We start from the raw sequence: 13555 nt of genomic DNA, 5'->3' as shown, positions 1-13555 counted from the left end.
AAGGAAAGGAAGATTTTGCATTTCTACATCATCTTTCATGATCTCAAGAGGTCCCTGAGCACTCTACAGCCAATTAAATACTTTTGAAGTGTAACCACTGTTGTACTGTAGGAAACGTGGCAATTTGTGCAGAGCAAGCTCCCACGAACAATTGGGTAATTGTTTTCGTGGTGTTGGTCAAGGGATAAATATTGGTCAGGACACTGGGGAGAACTCCCCTCTTCCTCTTCGAATAGTGCCAAGGGATCATTTACGTCCACCTGAAAAGACAGACAGGGCCTCGGTTTAACAGCTCTGGGGCGCTGGTTTAGCATCTCAATCGAAAGAAGGCATCTCCAATAATACAGCACTCCTTTAGTACTGCACTCAAGCCTCAATATGGATCTTTGTGCTCGAGTCTCTGGAGTGGGACTGGAACCCACAACTTTATGACTTAGAGGTGCGAATGCTGTCTACTGAGCTGTGACTGACTTAAGATTCTTTTCGTTGGAGAATTTGAATCCCTGAAATGTTAATTTTTGAAGAAATGCCTATGTTTGAAAAAAAAATTGGTTATATACGTGAATCAGTAGGATACTGTGGCAAATGAGGCCTTTTTTGTAGTTCATCAAAGAAATATGTGAAAAACTATCAGTTATATCTTTGACGATAGAAAATTATCCAAGGGATCCCAATGGATTTACCTCAGCTGATGCAGGTCGAAACCCAGACCCTGTGGGAGCATTTTCATCCTCATCACAACCTTTAGCACCTGGGCTGAAATGGAGTTCCACATGGAATCGTTCTTCTGAAGATGGGTCCTGATACAAAAAAAAATCAAAACACTTCAAAATTACATTGTATATATTACAGATACAAGAACATTGACCAAGTTGATAAAGCAGTTAAAAGGGCACAGGGGATCCTGGACTTCACTGATAAGAGGCACAGCATACAAAAGCAAGGAAACAATGTAAAACCTTCATAAACCACTGGTTAGGCCTGGGATAGGGTGTCCAATCCTTTAGGAAGGATGTCGAGGCCTGAGGGAGGGGCAGAGAAAATTTACTAGAAAGGTATGAAGGACTTCAGTTATGTGGAGAGACTAGAGAAGCTGGGAATGTTCTTACAGCGGAGGTTAGGGGAAGATTTAATAGAGTTTTCAAAATGATGAGCAGTTTTGATAAGGGTAGATAGGTAGAAACTGCTTCCAGTAGCAGGAGGGGGGCAATAGAACTGGTTAACAAAAAAAAAGTCAGATCGGAGTTAAGGAGAATTCTTTTGTTTTTTTATACAGTAAGTTATGATAATCTGGAATGCACTGCCTGAAACAGTGGTGGAAGTAGATTCAATAATAACTTTCAAAAGGAAACTGGATAAATAGTTAAGAAGGAAGAATTTGCTGGATATGGGGGAACAACAGAAGGGGAGTGGGACTAATTGATTAGATCTTTCAAAAAGCTGGCATAGGCACAATATCTGAACAAACTCATCTGTGATGTATGATTTTATAAACAAGAGTGGTTGCAAGAGATTCTCCTTTAATACTGTTAATGTGGCTTTAATGGGAGGGGTCATTTCCGTGTAAACAGGTTGTTAAGCGATATATGATATGAAAAGGGTTGCTCCAGTTATACAGGGCATTGGTGAGACCACATTTCGAATACTGTGTGCGGTTTTGGACTTTGTATTTAAGGAAGGATGTAAATGCATTGGTGGCATTTCTGATGAGGTTACTAGAATGATACCTGGAATGAGTGAGCTGTCTTATGAGGATAGGTTGGACAGGCTGGGCTTGTTTCCACTGGAGTTTAGAAGAGTGACGGGTGACTTGATTGAACAAAATAAGATCCTGAATGGTCTTGACAAGGTGGACGTGGAAAGGATGTTTCCTCTGGCGGATGAGTCCAGATCAAGGGGGCGCTGTTTTGCAGAACAGAGATGAAGAGAAATTTTTTCTCTCAGAGGGTTGAGAGACTTTGGAGTACTCTGTCTCAGAAGGCAGTGGAAGCAGGGTCACTGAATATTTTTAAGGCAGATTCCCTTGCTTAACAAGAATCTAAGGTTATCGAGGGTAGATGGGAATTTTTCTTTTTATTCATGGCGTGACCAGCTAGGCCAGCATTTATTGCCCATCCCTAACTGCCCTTGTTCAGAGGGCATTTTAAGAGTCAATCACATTGCTGTGGGTCTGGAGTCACATGTAAGCCAGACCAGGTAAGGATTTCCTTCCCTAAAGGACATTAGTTTTTACAACCATTGACAATTCCAGACTTTTCTTTTAATTCAAATTTCACCATCTGCCGCAGTGGGATTCGAACCCTGGTCCCCAGAGCATTACCCTGGGTCTCTGGAATAACAGTCCAGTGACAATACCACTTACGCCATCACCTCCCCTTTGTAGAATGTAGAACTCGAAAAACAAACAGATGAGCCATGATCTTATTGAATGGCAGAGCAGGCTCAAGGGGCCGAATAGCCTACTTCTGCTCCTATTTCGTATGAAATACCCTTCCCACCTGTTCCCACCCTTCTGGATAGGTAGTGCAATTCCATCTCCCACCTAACCCAATTGTTAATGATCCCAATTTCCAAGGAAGGCAAAAACAAAGGAAAAGCAAATAGGAAAAAAATGACAGCCAATTTCAGGAAGAACTGAAAATTCCACAATTAGAGAGAAATGAGACAAATTGGGTTGCTCGTTCAAAGAGCTGGCACATGCATGATGGGTTGAATATCTTCCTTCTGTAAGATTCTATGATTACTGCGAAAAATTCCCCTCACACTCCCTAACTCAACCAAGCTTCAGGTTTCCATAGTTCCCCGGAGACATCACATTTCATACTATCCCCTTCCCTTCTATGTCCCAACATCCTCATGATTAGAGGAGTAAATAGCCTTTCACAAGTGGGTCAGTTACATTGAAGGTGCCGAGCAATCACTTTCAAAATGAATCCAACGGCTGATTTATGAAACCTGCTCTGGAATCTGCGGGTCAAGTGCTTAAAGTTATGGAGTTGACAAGTTAAACATTAAGGAATGCCCAGGTAATATTGTGCCAACAATAATATTCAATGGTTTTCAGACTGAGCTGTTAGATCCAGTCATTCAGCTGTACCAGTGTTACCTGCTCCCTGTTGCAATATACCTGAAGTTCTTTACTGCTTTTCAATCACTGTTTAGGGCCATAGATTAAAAATGGCTCCAGTTACATACAGCACTCAAAGTACTGCAAAGGAAAAGCAGTTCCACCAAGACTTCAAGCTGAAATCATTCGCTAATCTGCACATTGGTAAATAAACATCCATTTCAGGCTTTTGTTTTATTCAATATAAAACCTAAAAGCTTTCTCTCTCCAATATATTAAACTGTAAGAAATATATTGAATTTTATTTTCTTTGCAGCTTCAATAACTTGCATCTACACAATACTTGTCACATAACAAAAACATCCCCAGGTACTTTTCAGGTGAGAGGTGGATATTGAACTGGAAAAGGAGAAGAAGCTGGGGGCAGTGATTGTACATATGGGCCAAGGTGAGATATTTTTAGGAGGTCCTTAAAGGGGCAGAGAAAGGAAAGAGGAATTAACTTACATTTATGTAGTGCCTTTCACAGCTTCAGAACATCCTTAAGATAATTGGGAACAAATCCATGGAAGGAATGAAAAGTTTTTTCACACTGAGTTATGATGATATGGAATGTGCTGCAAATAGATTCAATGGCGACTTTCAGAATTGAACAGGATATATACTTGAAAAGGGACATTTGCAGGGCTATGGGAAAGAAGCAGGAAGTGGGACTAATTGAGTAACTCTTGAAAGAGCCAGCACAGGCACAATGGGTTGAAAGGCCTCCTTCTGTGATACACAATTCTGAAGTGTTTTGCATCCAATAGATTCATTTCTGAAGTGTAGCCACAATTGTTATTTAGTCAAATGAATCAGTCAGTAAACATAGAGAAAATTCAATGAAGCTTATAAGCTGCATTGGTATGTCATATCATCAATGCATTGAGTCCAAATTCTGACTATTCTCTATTCTCATTAAAGATATATGAACTTTTCCTCAGTGACACTAAAACATTTCAAATGGCTACAGCAGTGACCGGGTGAGTGGTACAGGCCAGAAAGGCTCTTGTTCAATTGCTGTCATGTGGTGAATTAGCTGGTCTGTCTTAGCTGATTCACAGCAAGTGGAGCATTGAAGTTGGTCTCTGCTAAGTTTGGAGGGGCGAGGGGCAGGAGCAAATCAGCTGCAGTTCCGGCTCCTAATTCGCTGCTGGCAAGTGCAGAAATGAGGGTTTGCTTGGGATTTGTCCCTTATTGTAGTTGAATTACCTATGGACACTCACCACCAAGATTATGTCTGAAGGTGGCTACTTGGGAAAGGTGCTGGAGCATTGCTGACACTGGAGGAACGGCAACCTAGCAGAGGAAACAGAGCCTTCTGGAGAGAAAGGGAAAGTCGAACCTGGAAAGGAAAGTTGTTTTACAAAATACAACTAAAACTCCTACTGTTCACTTCCCTACACAGTGAATCCATCAATAAAGGATACATTTATGAAGGCTATACCTTATTGTTATCCTCATACAACATTATGACGATCTGAGTCATGTAGTTCAGTTCTGAGACTGCCCCAAGATAGTCCATGGCTCTCTTCCACTGCTGATCTTTTAGCTCCTGGGAATCAGAAAGGAAAGTCCATTAATTCAGATTAGAAATAATTAAAGAATATTTTGTGAATGTTTTAGAGTTGGACAGAAAAAGATACGCACTGGGTTGGGAGTAGGCAAAGGCACACAATGAAGGTAAGGAGCACGTTGGGGAGAGGGAGGGGGAAATTAATTTAAAAGACATGTTTTTCTCTCAAAGTTCACCCATTCTCAGAAGCACCAATTGAGGAACATCTGATCTTGTGAAAGTAAAACTTCTACTTACGCCCAAGAGACCCCCATAACGAAACAAACTCAGCAAAGAATGGACGTGACTTTCACTTGTGAAATATAACCGTGTTCGAACATGGCGCCCAGGAGACATCACTCCTCTGGAATAGCTAAACAACAGAACAAAAAGCTAATCAGGTGAGCAGTGTTACAGCAAAGAAAGGAGAGATTTGCATTTATATAGCACCTTTCACAGCATCAGGAAACCCCCAAAGTGCTTTACAGCCAATGGTGGTGTAGTGGTATTGTCACTGGACTAGCTCCAGAGACCCAGGTTAATTTTCTGGGGGCGTGGGTTCAAATCCCACCATAGCAGCTGGTGGAATTCAAATTCGATAAATCTGGAATATAAAGCTAGCGTCAGTAATGGTGGCCATGACAACTATCATCAATTATCATAAAAACCCATCTGATTCACTTTTGAAATCTTCCATCCTCACTTGGTCTGGCCCATGTGAGGGTGCAGATTCAGCATTGTGGCCATTCATTTCAAGGGCAATTAGAGATGTGAAACAAATGCTGGGGCCTTGCCAGCGAGGCCCATATCCCGTGAAAGAATAAAGGAAGAAAAATTTCATCCGGGAGCCTAGACAAGATATGGTCAAACAGTTTGGCCATAAAGGGCATCACAGCTCACATTATTTTCACTTAGTGCTAGAGTGCGTGCCAGTTTCCAGCAATGCTTCGAATTGGGAACCAAGACTGATTCTCCCCTGCCACCATCCCCTGCCTCCCTAACACAATTTAGTCTTCCATCTTTGGAAGAGGTTAGCAAACTCAGCTCAGATTTAGAATTAAGCTTTGCTACCATATCAGGCAGCACCTTCACCCATTATTAACACTGGGGACTAATCAGGTCTAAATCACTCACTCCCCCTTTCTATTGCAGTCATTCCAGAATTGCTCCCATTTTTTGGCTCTGTGTTTTAACACACAAAGTTGCAATTAAAGACCTTCAAGTCATTTCTATGCTGGCTTTCTGAAATTAGTCATGCTCTCCTCTCTTTCCCCACAGCCCTGCAAGTTTCTCTTTTTCAAGTATTTATCCAATTGCCTTTCGAAAGTTGCTATTGAATCTGCTTCCAACACCCTTTCAGCAGTGCATTCCAAACCACAGCAGTTCACTGCATAAAATTATTTCTCCTCCACTCCACCCCACTTCTTTTGTCAATATTTTGTTTTAGATTTATACATTTTTTGTAAGAACTTCCCTCCAGAAATGCAAAGCCAACTGCAAATGGATTTAGAACAATGTTCTATCAAGTACGCAAGCACAATCTGAAAGCAGCAAGGGCTCACAATCCCAATGGCTGTCTTACAGTGGGTGTAGTTTGTTTACAGATTCATCCTCATGCGTCCGTTGTAGATCCAGCTGCATTTTCTTGATCAGTGGAAGGCAATATGCATAGGCAATGTCCAGCTTCTCCTCTTTGTTAATACCATATTCCTACAGAAAACATAACAGGCTGAGTGCTTGCAGCATGGAAGCTGAGTAAATCAGTCAATCAGAACCAGTATTCTCAGCAAACAAGGGTCTACACACGAAGTATCAACAGTACAAGGATAAAGGGATCATGATAATATGTACATGGTAATGGTTCAGCCAGAGTCAAGAATACTGACCACTCCATAACAGAAAGGACATTAAAACTACAGAAAGCGTACAGTGCAGATTCACCAGGTGAACACCCATGATGGGAAACTCTGAGGAAAGGTTCAAAAGGCGAAGACTATTCTATGAGAACAGAGAAGGCATAGGCTGGTTTTAATGAAGGTTTTTAAAATGATGAAAGTTTTTAATGGAGCGATTAGTGAAAGACAACGTTCTCTGAATGCATGACAGCAACAAGGAGATATCAATGTAAAACCGTCACTAAGGGATTCTGTGGGGAGATTAGCAAAAATGTCATTACTCAGGACTGTTAGAACATTGTAACGATTAAGGCAAGAAGCACTATACCTTTTCAGGGAAGAACGGATAAGAGCTCTGGGGTCACGAGGAAAGCACAAGACAGTGGGATAGCATTGGATTCCTCAAGCAAAGAGCCAGCAGGTATGGTAGGCTGAAGGGCATCCTTCTGTACTGCAAGGTTCTATTAACATGTTTTTTTATTTTCAGAAGCTGACACACCTGCTATGCACTTTCCAACACACTGGATTTTATTTCAGATTTGTAGTTTGTTGTTTTCTCTATCTTCCTCTTACTGCAGTTCAAATTCTGCAGCACCTGAGCTTGGAACTGATCCAACAATAAATCAATCTCACCTCAACAACAACTAGCTGCATTTATATAACACATTTTAATGTAGCACAATATCTTGCACATAATCAGACAAAAATCTGACACTTATCCACATAATGAGATATTAGGACAGATAACCAAAAGCTTGCTCAAAGAGACAGGTTTTATGGAGCACCTTCAAGGAGGAGAGAGGTGGAGAGGTTTTGGAATAGGGGCCATACAAACTGTAGGCTGATTCTGCCAACATCCTTGCCCCTATCTCCCTCTCCACTCCTTATCACCACAAATATTCCCTGTATTTCTTCTTATTTCATGTACCCCTGCATCTGTGCCTGAGATGGTGTGATGCTATCCCAACAGAGAGGGTCACACACAGGAATTGGTCAATAAAGGCTGCACTAAGGAGACAATTATGGAGATTGAAAAATAAGGGGAGTGGAGGGAAATAACCTGAAAACATACAACACCAGTCAGCCAAGGTAGGTCAACCAAGGCCGGTCAGGATGATCTTTTGTGATGAAGGATCTCTACCTAGATTCTAAATCCATCCTTTCCGATGCTGATGGAACTTTGGTGCATTTCCAATAATTGTCAAAGGAACAGTGACTACTCCTGTGCATCTCTGGGTTGTGAGATAATGTACAAAAATTGGCACCAGGGCCGCTTGGGGTTACCAACCAGCCAGAGTGAGTTTGATGAGGGTGGTATAGTGCGGGGGGGTGGGGGGTGTGTGAAGTGAGGTGGACAAGGGAAAGAGGAGCTCCCAGTTTGGATTCTGAGTTTTAATGCACTTTGTTCAAAGTACATTCTAAAACCGGACAATATTTCACTTACTGGGAAAATGGCAGAGCCTTTGATTTAGCAGCATTTTAATTATTGCAGTGAGATAAAACAGGACTCCATGGCCAGTTGAGAACAAGCTGTGTTTGGTATAAACCAAGTGGGGCTGATGCTACAACAGTGAATCTACCCAGTACCTTCCCGCCAAGAGCCATAACTGACTCCTCTATAAACAACAAAGGGCTAAGCAACTAGTTAAGATGGTTTTTGTGAGCGGAATGCCAGTCAGTAATTTCTTTCAAGAATAACAATTTTTTTCCCCAGTACGTAGCAATGCAATGAGTCCAAATGCATGCACCTGTAGATGGCATCTTGCAGCTCACTCAAACCAAGTGGGCAAGAAGGATCTCCTCCTCTCTACTCTTCCCCCTTCCACCCCTCAGTTTTCTACCCTCTCTGACCCCCAATTTCTTACCCAGAGCTCACAAGCATGCAGTTCTCCACCACCGGTCACCGGATAGTGATCCGAACTTCAATTTTAAAGGAAGAGACATCTAACGTTTGGTTTGGTTATTAGAAATTTCTAGTCAGCTCATTCATAAAGCAGATCTCAAGACCATTTCCCGGACTCTTGAAGTGAGAAATGCTGAATGGCATTGGGGCAAGCAGAAAAGAGAAGGACTTTTATTCCCGGAGTGATGGGATAGATTGACTGCAAAATCACATTAACTTGATCATCTTTCCTGGGAATTTTACTCTATACAAATTAGCTTTTTAATTCATTTTCAATTAATTAACTTATTAACGTGGGAATGTGGGGAGTGGGTGGGGGGGGGGTGGAAGCATTAATGAGATTCTCTGGTCTGAACGAATCATGATTACAATCCCATATTGCAACACTCGGGTACATGGCATTCCCAGAAAACTGGCAAATGCAGACTTTTTGCAGTAGACAATACGAATTCCCATTTGGGAGCTGGAGATGGATACACTGCCCCCATGCTGGGAAGATGTGTAATCATTTTCCATCAGCCAGGATTCAGCCTAAAACTCAGACACTGCACCAATTAGTTCCCCTACGATGATTACAGTGTTATTAATGTATTTATTGCAGGGAGGCTAGCCTTGACAGACACTGTTACATCTCTCTCTCTGCATTTTTATTATTATATGTACATGCATACACCAACTGTGATAGACATAGATACAGAGGTAGAGATAGAGAGAGAGAGAAAGAAAAAGAGGACCGAGAGCGAGAGAAAGAAAGATAACAGTCTAGCAAAGCCAGTCTCAACATATATTATATATAAGTAGGAACAGATACAGTCAGGGATTCTTATTGAGACTGATGACAAACACGGATTTTGCACCATGTGGAAATGCATTTGTGATCTAATTTACAGTTGCCACAGAACACAAAGAAAGAGAAATGTTTAAAACAAAACATCAGAGAGATTTGTATCCATTGTGACAGTGAGCGTGGAACTCAAATAGAACAGACTGTACGTGCAGACAGCGCCTGCATAGCTTGCATACTAAAGCTTTATCCACAGTGAGAGACGTCAACATTGGGGAAATGTTAGACAGTGATTTATGATCAGACAGCGAGGTGGGCTCACAGAATCATTTAAACAAACAGGAGCTCTACTTATTTGAAGGAGTGGAGTATGCCAGAACAGATGACATTTTTAAGTCAAGTGAGTGAAACCTGATAGTTCTGTCAGTAACCACATACCGGCCTGTCACTATTGTGTGGTGCTGACCTTGATTATTATACATTAATTGATTTTTACATCTGTAACAATTAAAAAACCCATCAAGACAGAGAATAAAATAAGCTAGAGACTGTTCTGACGAAATTCACGCTCCCCTGCTGACAGACTTTCAGGCTGGGGTGGGAGGGGGGGAGAGAGAGAGAGAGGGGGACTGTGAAGTTGAATACATGGGGGAAGCCTGAAAATCAACAGAATTAGATGACAGACGAGAAGGGGGTGGGTGCCTCCATCAGAAGCCCCCTTCTGAAATCGGCAACACCCCCCGCCCCCCCCAACAAAGGTCCTGTGGCCTCCAGGCATCCCTCCCACCACTCTCCCCACTCCCCACCCCTGGCCTCTCTCCCTCGAGACCCTGATTGTCCCCCATCCAATGTCGCTACAGGGACTACAGAGCTGCTAGCCAATCAGATTGGCCAGCAGCTCTCTAAGGCGGGGCTTCCTCCTGAGTGAGGGGCAGAAGTCCTGCCTGCGGCCAATTAACGCTCAATGGAGCACGAAATGGCTGTGGAGCACCTGAGTCGGTGGGATGCGTTCCCCGCCAACTCTTTGGATGCTGGGAAGGGAGACCCCCGCCATCTGAAAAATTCAGCCATTAACTCTTTCGTTCCACAGATGTTGCCTGACCTGCTGGGTATTTCCAACACTTTTTGTTTTTATTTCAGAGCTCCAGCATCTGCAGTATTTTGCTTTTTTTTTTTAGAGACTTGGCACTTTGGTACGGCAGTAGCACCATGCTCTACAAGTAGGTCTAACAGGCCCAAGTTCCAAAAATTCCCTCCCTGGAACGGTGTCTCCTCCGTTAACACTCGTTAAAACCTAGCTCTTTGACCAAGCTTTAGTCCTAATACTGCCTTATGTGTCTCAGTGACAAATTTCGTCTGACAACATCCTGGAATGTTTACGACGTTAAAGGCATTATATAAATGCAAGTCGCTGTTGAGGGGTAGAGAAAATATGTTAAAAAGATCACTCGAGGACATAACCTCCATATCTAACCCTGCCCAATCCACTGACCATTTTATAGCCCTCTATCAGCTCACCTTCAGTCTTTACTTCTCTAAAGGAAAAATAGCCTCAAATTATTCAATCTTCCCGAATAGCTGTAATCTCTCAGTTCTGGTAGCATCCTTGTAAGTCTTTGTTTGCACTTTCTGCAGTGCTTCCATGTCCTTTTCTTATAGTATAAAGACCAGAACTATGAGTGTTGCACATCCAGAGCCCTACACAATAAATGCAAGACTTTTTTTTTGCAGTTGAATGAGTTGTCATTCAAGAAGAGAGCAGCCAGAGAGCTTTCTGTGCGTAGCGTGTGTAGAACAGATATGCAAATATGTCTTAATCAGGGCCAGCCTCTTGTTCTATTTCTGTGTGTGGCGTAATAGTATATGAAATGTAACCTTCAAATCTGCCAGGCATTTGCGCTACTTCAATTCATGGAATGTTCCGGTTTGATGAAAACATATTTGAATTACAAAGTTTATTTAGGATTGCCAAACAGAGGTTGAAGCCAAGGGATTGGAGCTAAAATGCTGCAGGGAGACAGCAACAAAATGTTACCTTTGGGTAACTGCAGTTATTATCGCCACCTAGTGGGTGTACAGCCTAATGGCAGCTTTGTACCAAAATTTCAAAATGCAGGCTGCTTGCATTTAATAAAGAACCTTACATAATATTCTAGCACCTCCTCACTTTAACAGGAATCTTAAGCCTTCCGGACTCAACATTGCGTTCACCAATTTCAGACCACAAACTCTGCCGGCCACTCCTGCATTGCATTTCCTTTTCTTCACGTTTTGATTGTTCTCTCAGACAGCAGCACACCTGTTCTCGGCACATCTTTGAATTATTTGTTTCTTTTCTTGCCCTATCACCCTTCCCTTTGGCCCTGGAAGACTAACTCTCCGCTCATTCAATCTCTCCTGTCTTTCACCCTATCACAGACCTTTTGTCCCTGTGCCGTTCAACCCTTGCTCAAAACCTATTACATCTGATTTTTTTTCCAGGTCTGATGACAGGTCATCAACTTGAAACGTTACTCCCGTTTCTCTCTCCGTAGATGCCGCCTGACCTGAGTATTTCCAGCATTTTGTGTTTTTATTAATAGGAGACTTTTTGCTTTCTAAGCGGGTATGAGGTGAGGTGTCATATTTGCATTTACAGTGCTTCTAACGTAGGACAATGTCTCAGGGTGCTTCACAGGGGCGTTATCAAATAAGTGTAGCTACTAAGACTATGTACGGAGAGTGGGTTGTTTAAACTGGAAGACATGGGAGGTTATCTCTCTACCATGCATGTCCGAAACTACAGCATGCACCGTTTGGTCCAATTAATTTCCTACCTGAGGGATAATGATGTCCGCAAGGGCTTTGGAGAGCTTGAAGAGCTCCAAGGTGTCTTCGAGTTTCAAGGTGCTGTTGTGCTGCACATCATACTTAATACAATCGTAGATATCCGGGATTTTACTGATGTCATAGCGACCACTCTTCATCCTGAAATCTCTCTCCAGCTTTGACCAGCGTTGCAGCATGAGCTCTAGGGTCTCACTGTGGTACAGCTGAAGGTCTGCAATCGACAAGAAACTTTTCATTAAATATATTTTATTTTCGATTAACACAGGGTAAAATCCAGAGGCCAGAAGACAAAAACTGTGCACTGGTAGAAGAAAAAGATCTTACATCTTTTTCTTTAAGAAGCAAAAAGAAAAAATACATTTACCGTATTAGAATAGGCACCTAACTTCACAAAAAAAACTTACTGCAAACACTACTTGATTCGGGAGAGATACTCTCTATGTGCTATGAGTTAGATTACATATGGATCACCTATCTCCCTATGTCCTGAAGCTGTATCGTTCTGCACTTGTATGTTCTATTACTGTGTCTCCATATGCCCATCGGAGTTTCTGCTTCTCTCTTCATCTGCCTGACCATGGAGGAAGTTGGTGCTGGAAATTCCACTCACCGGCGTTGTTTAAGCTGTTTGAACTTTGATGTCAAACTGAAGTCAATTCAACTGCCTCTGAGCAGAGCATGAGCCAACTAACATCAAGGAGTTGTAGTACTGACAAATGGAGAGAGAGGTCGATACATCAGCATTCAGGGGTTTGGATGTTTAACCCACGAGGGCTTACTGTGTGAAATTTATTTATATGTATTATTTATTTGCACATATTATTCGAGGTGCCTGGCTGCGCAAGCATTCAATTTTTACAGTATCATGGTACCCTTGCACTATGAGAGCCCAAGCTTAAATGTACAAGTACATTCGTTAGAACATAATTGTTAAATTCAAAACACAGCAAATCAGAAAACATCCAAAAGAAGCATTAGCGCAAAAGCAAAATACTATACTGCAGATGCTGAAAATCTGAAATTAAAACAGAAAATGCTGGAAATGGTCAGCAGGTCAGGCTAAAATATTACCTGTTTCTCTCTCTCCACAGATGTTGCCTGGCCTGCTGAATATTTCCAGCATTTTCTGTTCTTATTCCAAAACAGATGATGTTTTTCACCTGGAATTCTTTGTTAGAACGCCAAGTCTCTTTATGCTACTCATTTCTGCTTAGTAATCCTGCTAGCAAAAACAAAAGTAGAAATACATTTACCTGCTGATTTGGGGTCTTCTAACCTCTTCTTAATCTGGAAGGTGAGACTCTGGACCAAGGAGTAAACTCGATCACAGGTGTTGACAGGGTTTTGAATTAACTTTATGGAGTTAATAAGAGAAGCACTGCCAGTGGGAGCCAGCTGCAAACAAAGAATGAAAATAGACCAGATGCAAATAGTTTAAGCTTAAATGACAAAGAAAGTAAGTCACATTCAACGCTGGGTGCTT

At 42.0% G+C, this 13555-nt stretch overlaps 1 protein-coding gene across 11 annotated transcripts in view; it reads right to left on the bottom strand.

The window, feature by feature from the left end:
• LOC121271927 (inositol hexakisphosphate and diphosphoinositol-pentakisphosphate kinase 2-like) overlaps positions 1-13555 on the bottom strand; it is a 125092-nt gene that overhangs the window by 40436 nt on the left and 71101 nt on the right. For all 11 annotated transcript variants that reach the window (XM_041178179.1, XM_041178169.1, XM_041178171.1 and 8 more), the window contains 6 exons: positions 13326-13467; positions 12060-12283; positions 6244-6371; positions 4920-5034; positions 4554-4661; positions 684-800 (listed from right to left, as the gene is read on the bottom strand). In XM_041178179.1, the coding sequence (XP_041034113.1) occupies positions 684-800; positions 4554-4661; positions 4920-5034; positions 6244-6371; positions 12060-12283; positions 13326-13467 (834 nt within the window). The remainder of the gene's footprint in view (positions 1-683; positions 801-4553; positions 4662-4919; positions 5035-6243; positions 6372-12059; positions 12284-13325; positions 13468-13555) is intronic.

This window comes from Carcharodon carcharias, chromosome 32 (assembly GCF_017639515.1).
Source record: "Carcharodon carcharias isolate sCarCar2 chromosome 32, sCarCar2.pri, whole genome shotgun sequence".
NCBI lineage: Eukaryota > Metazoa > Chordata > Chondrichthyes > Lamniformes > Lamnidae > Carcharodon > Carcharodon carcharias.
This window is presented reverse-complemented; position numbering and strand designations above follow the sequence as displayed.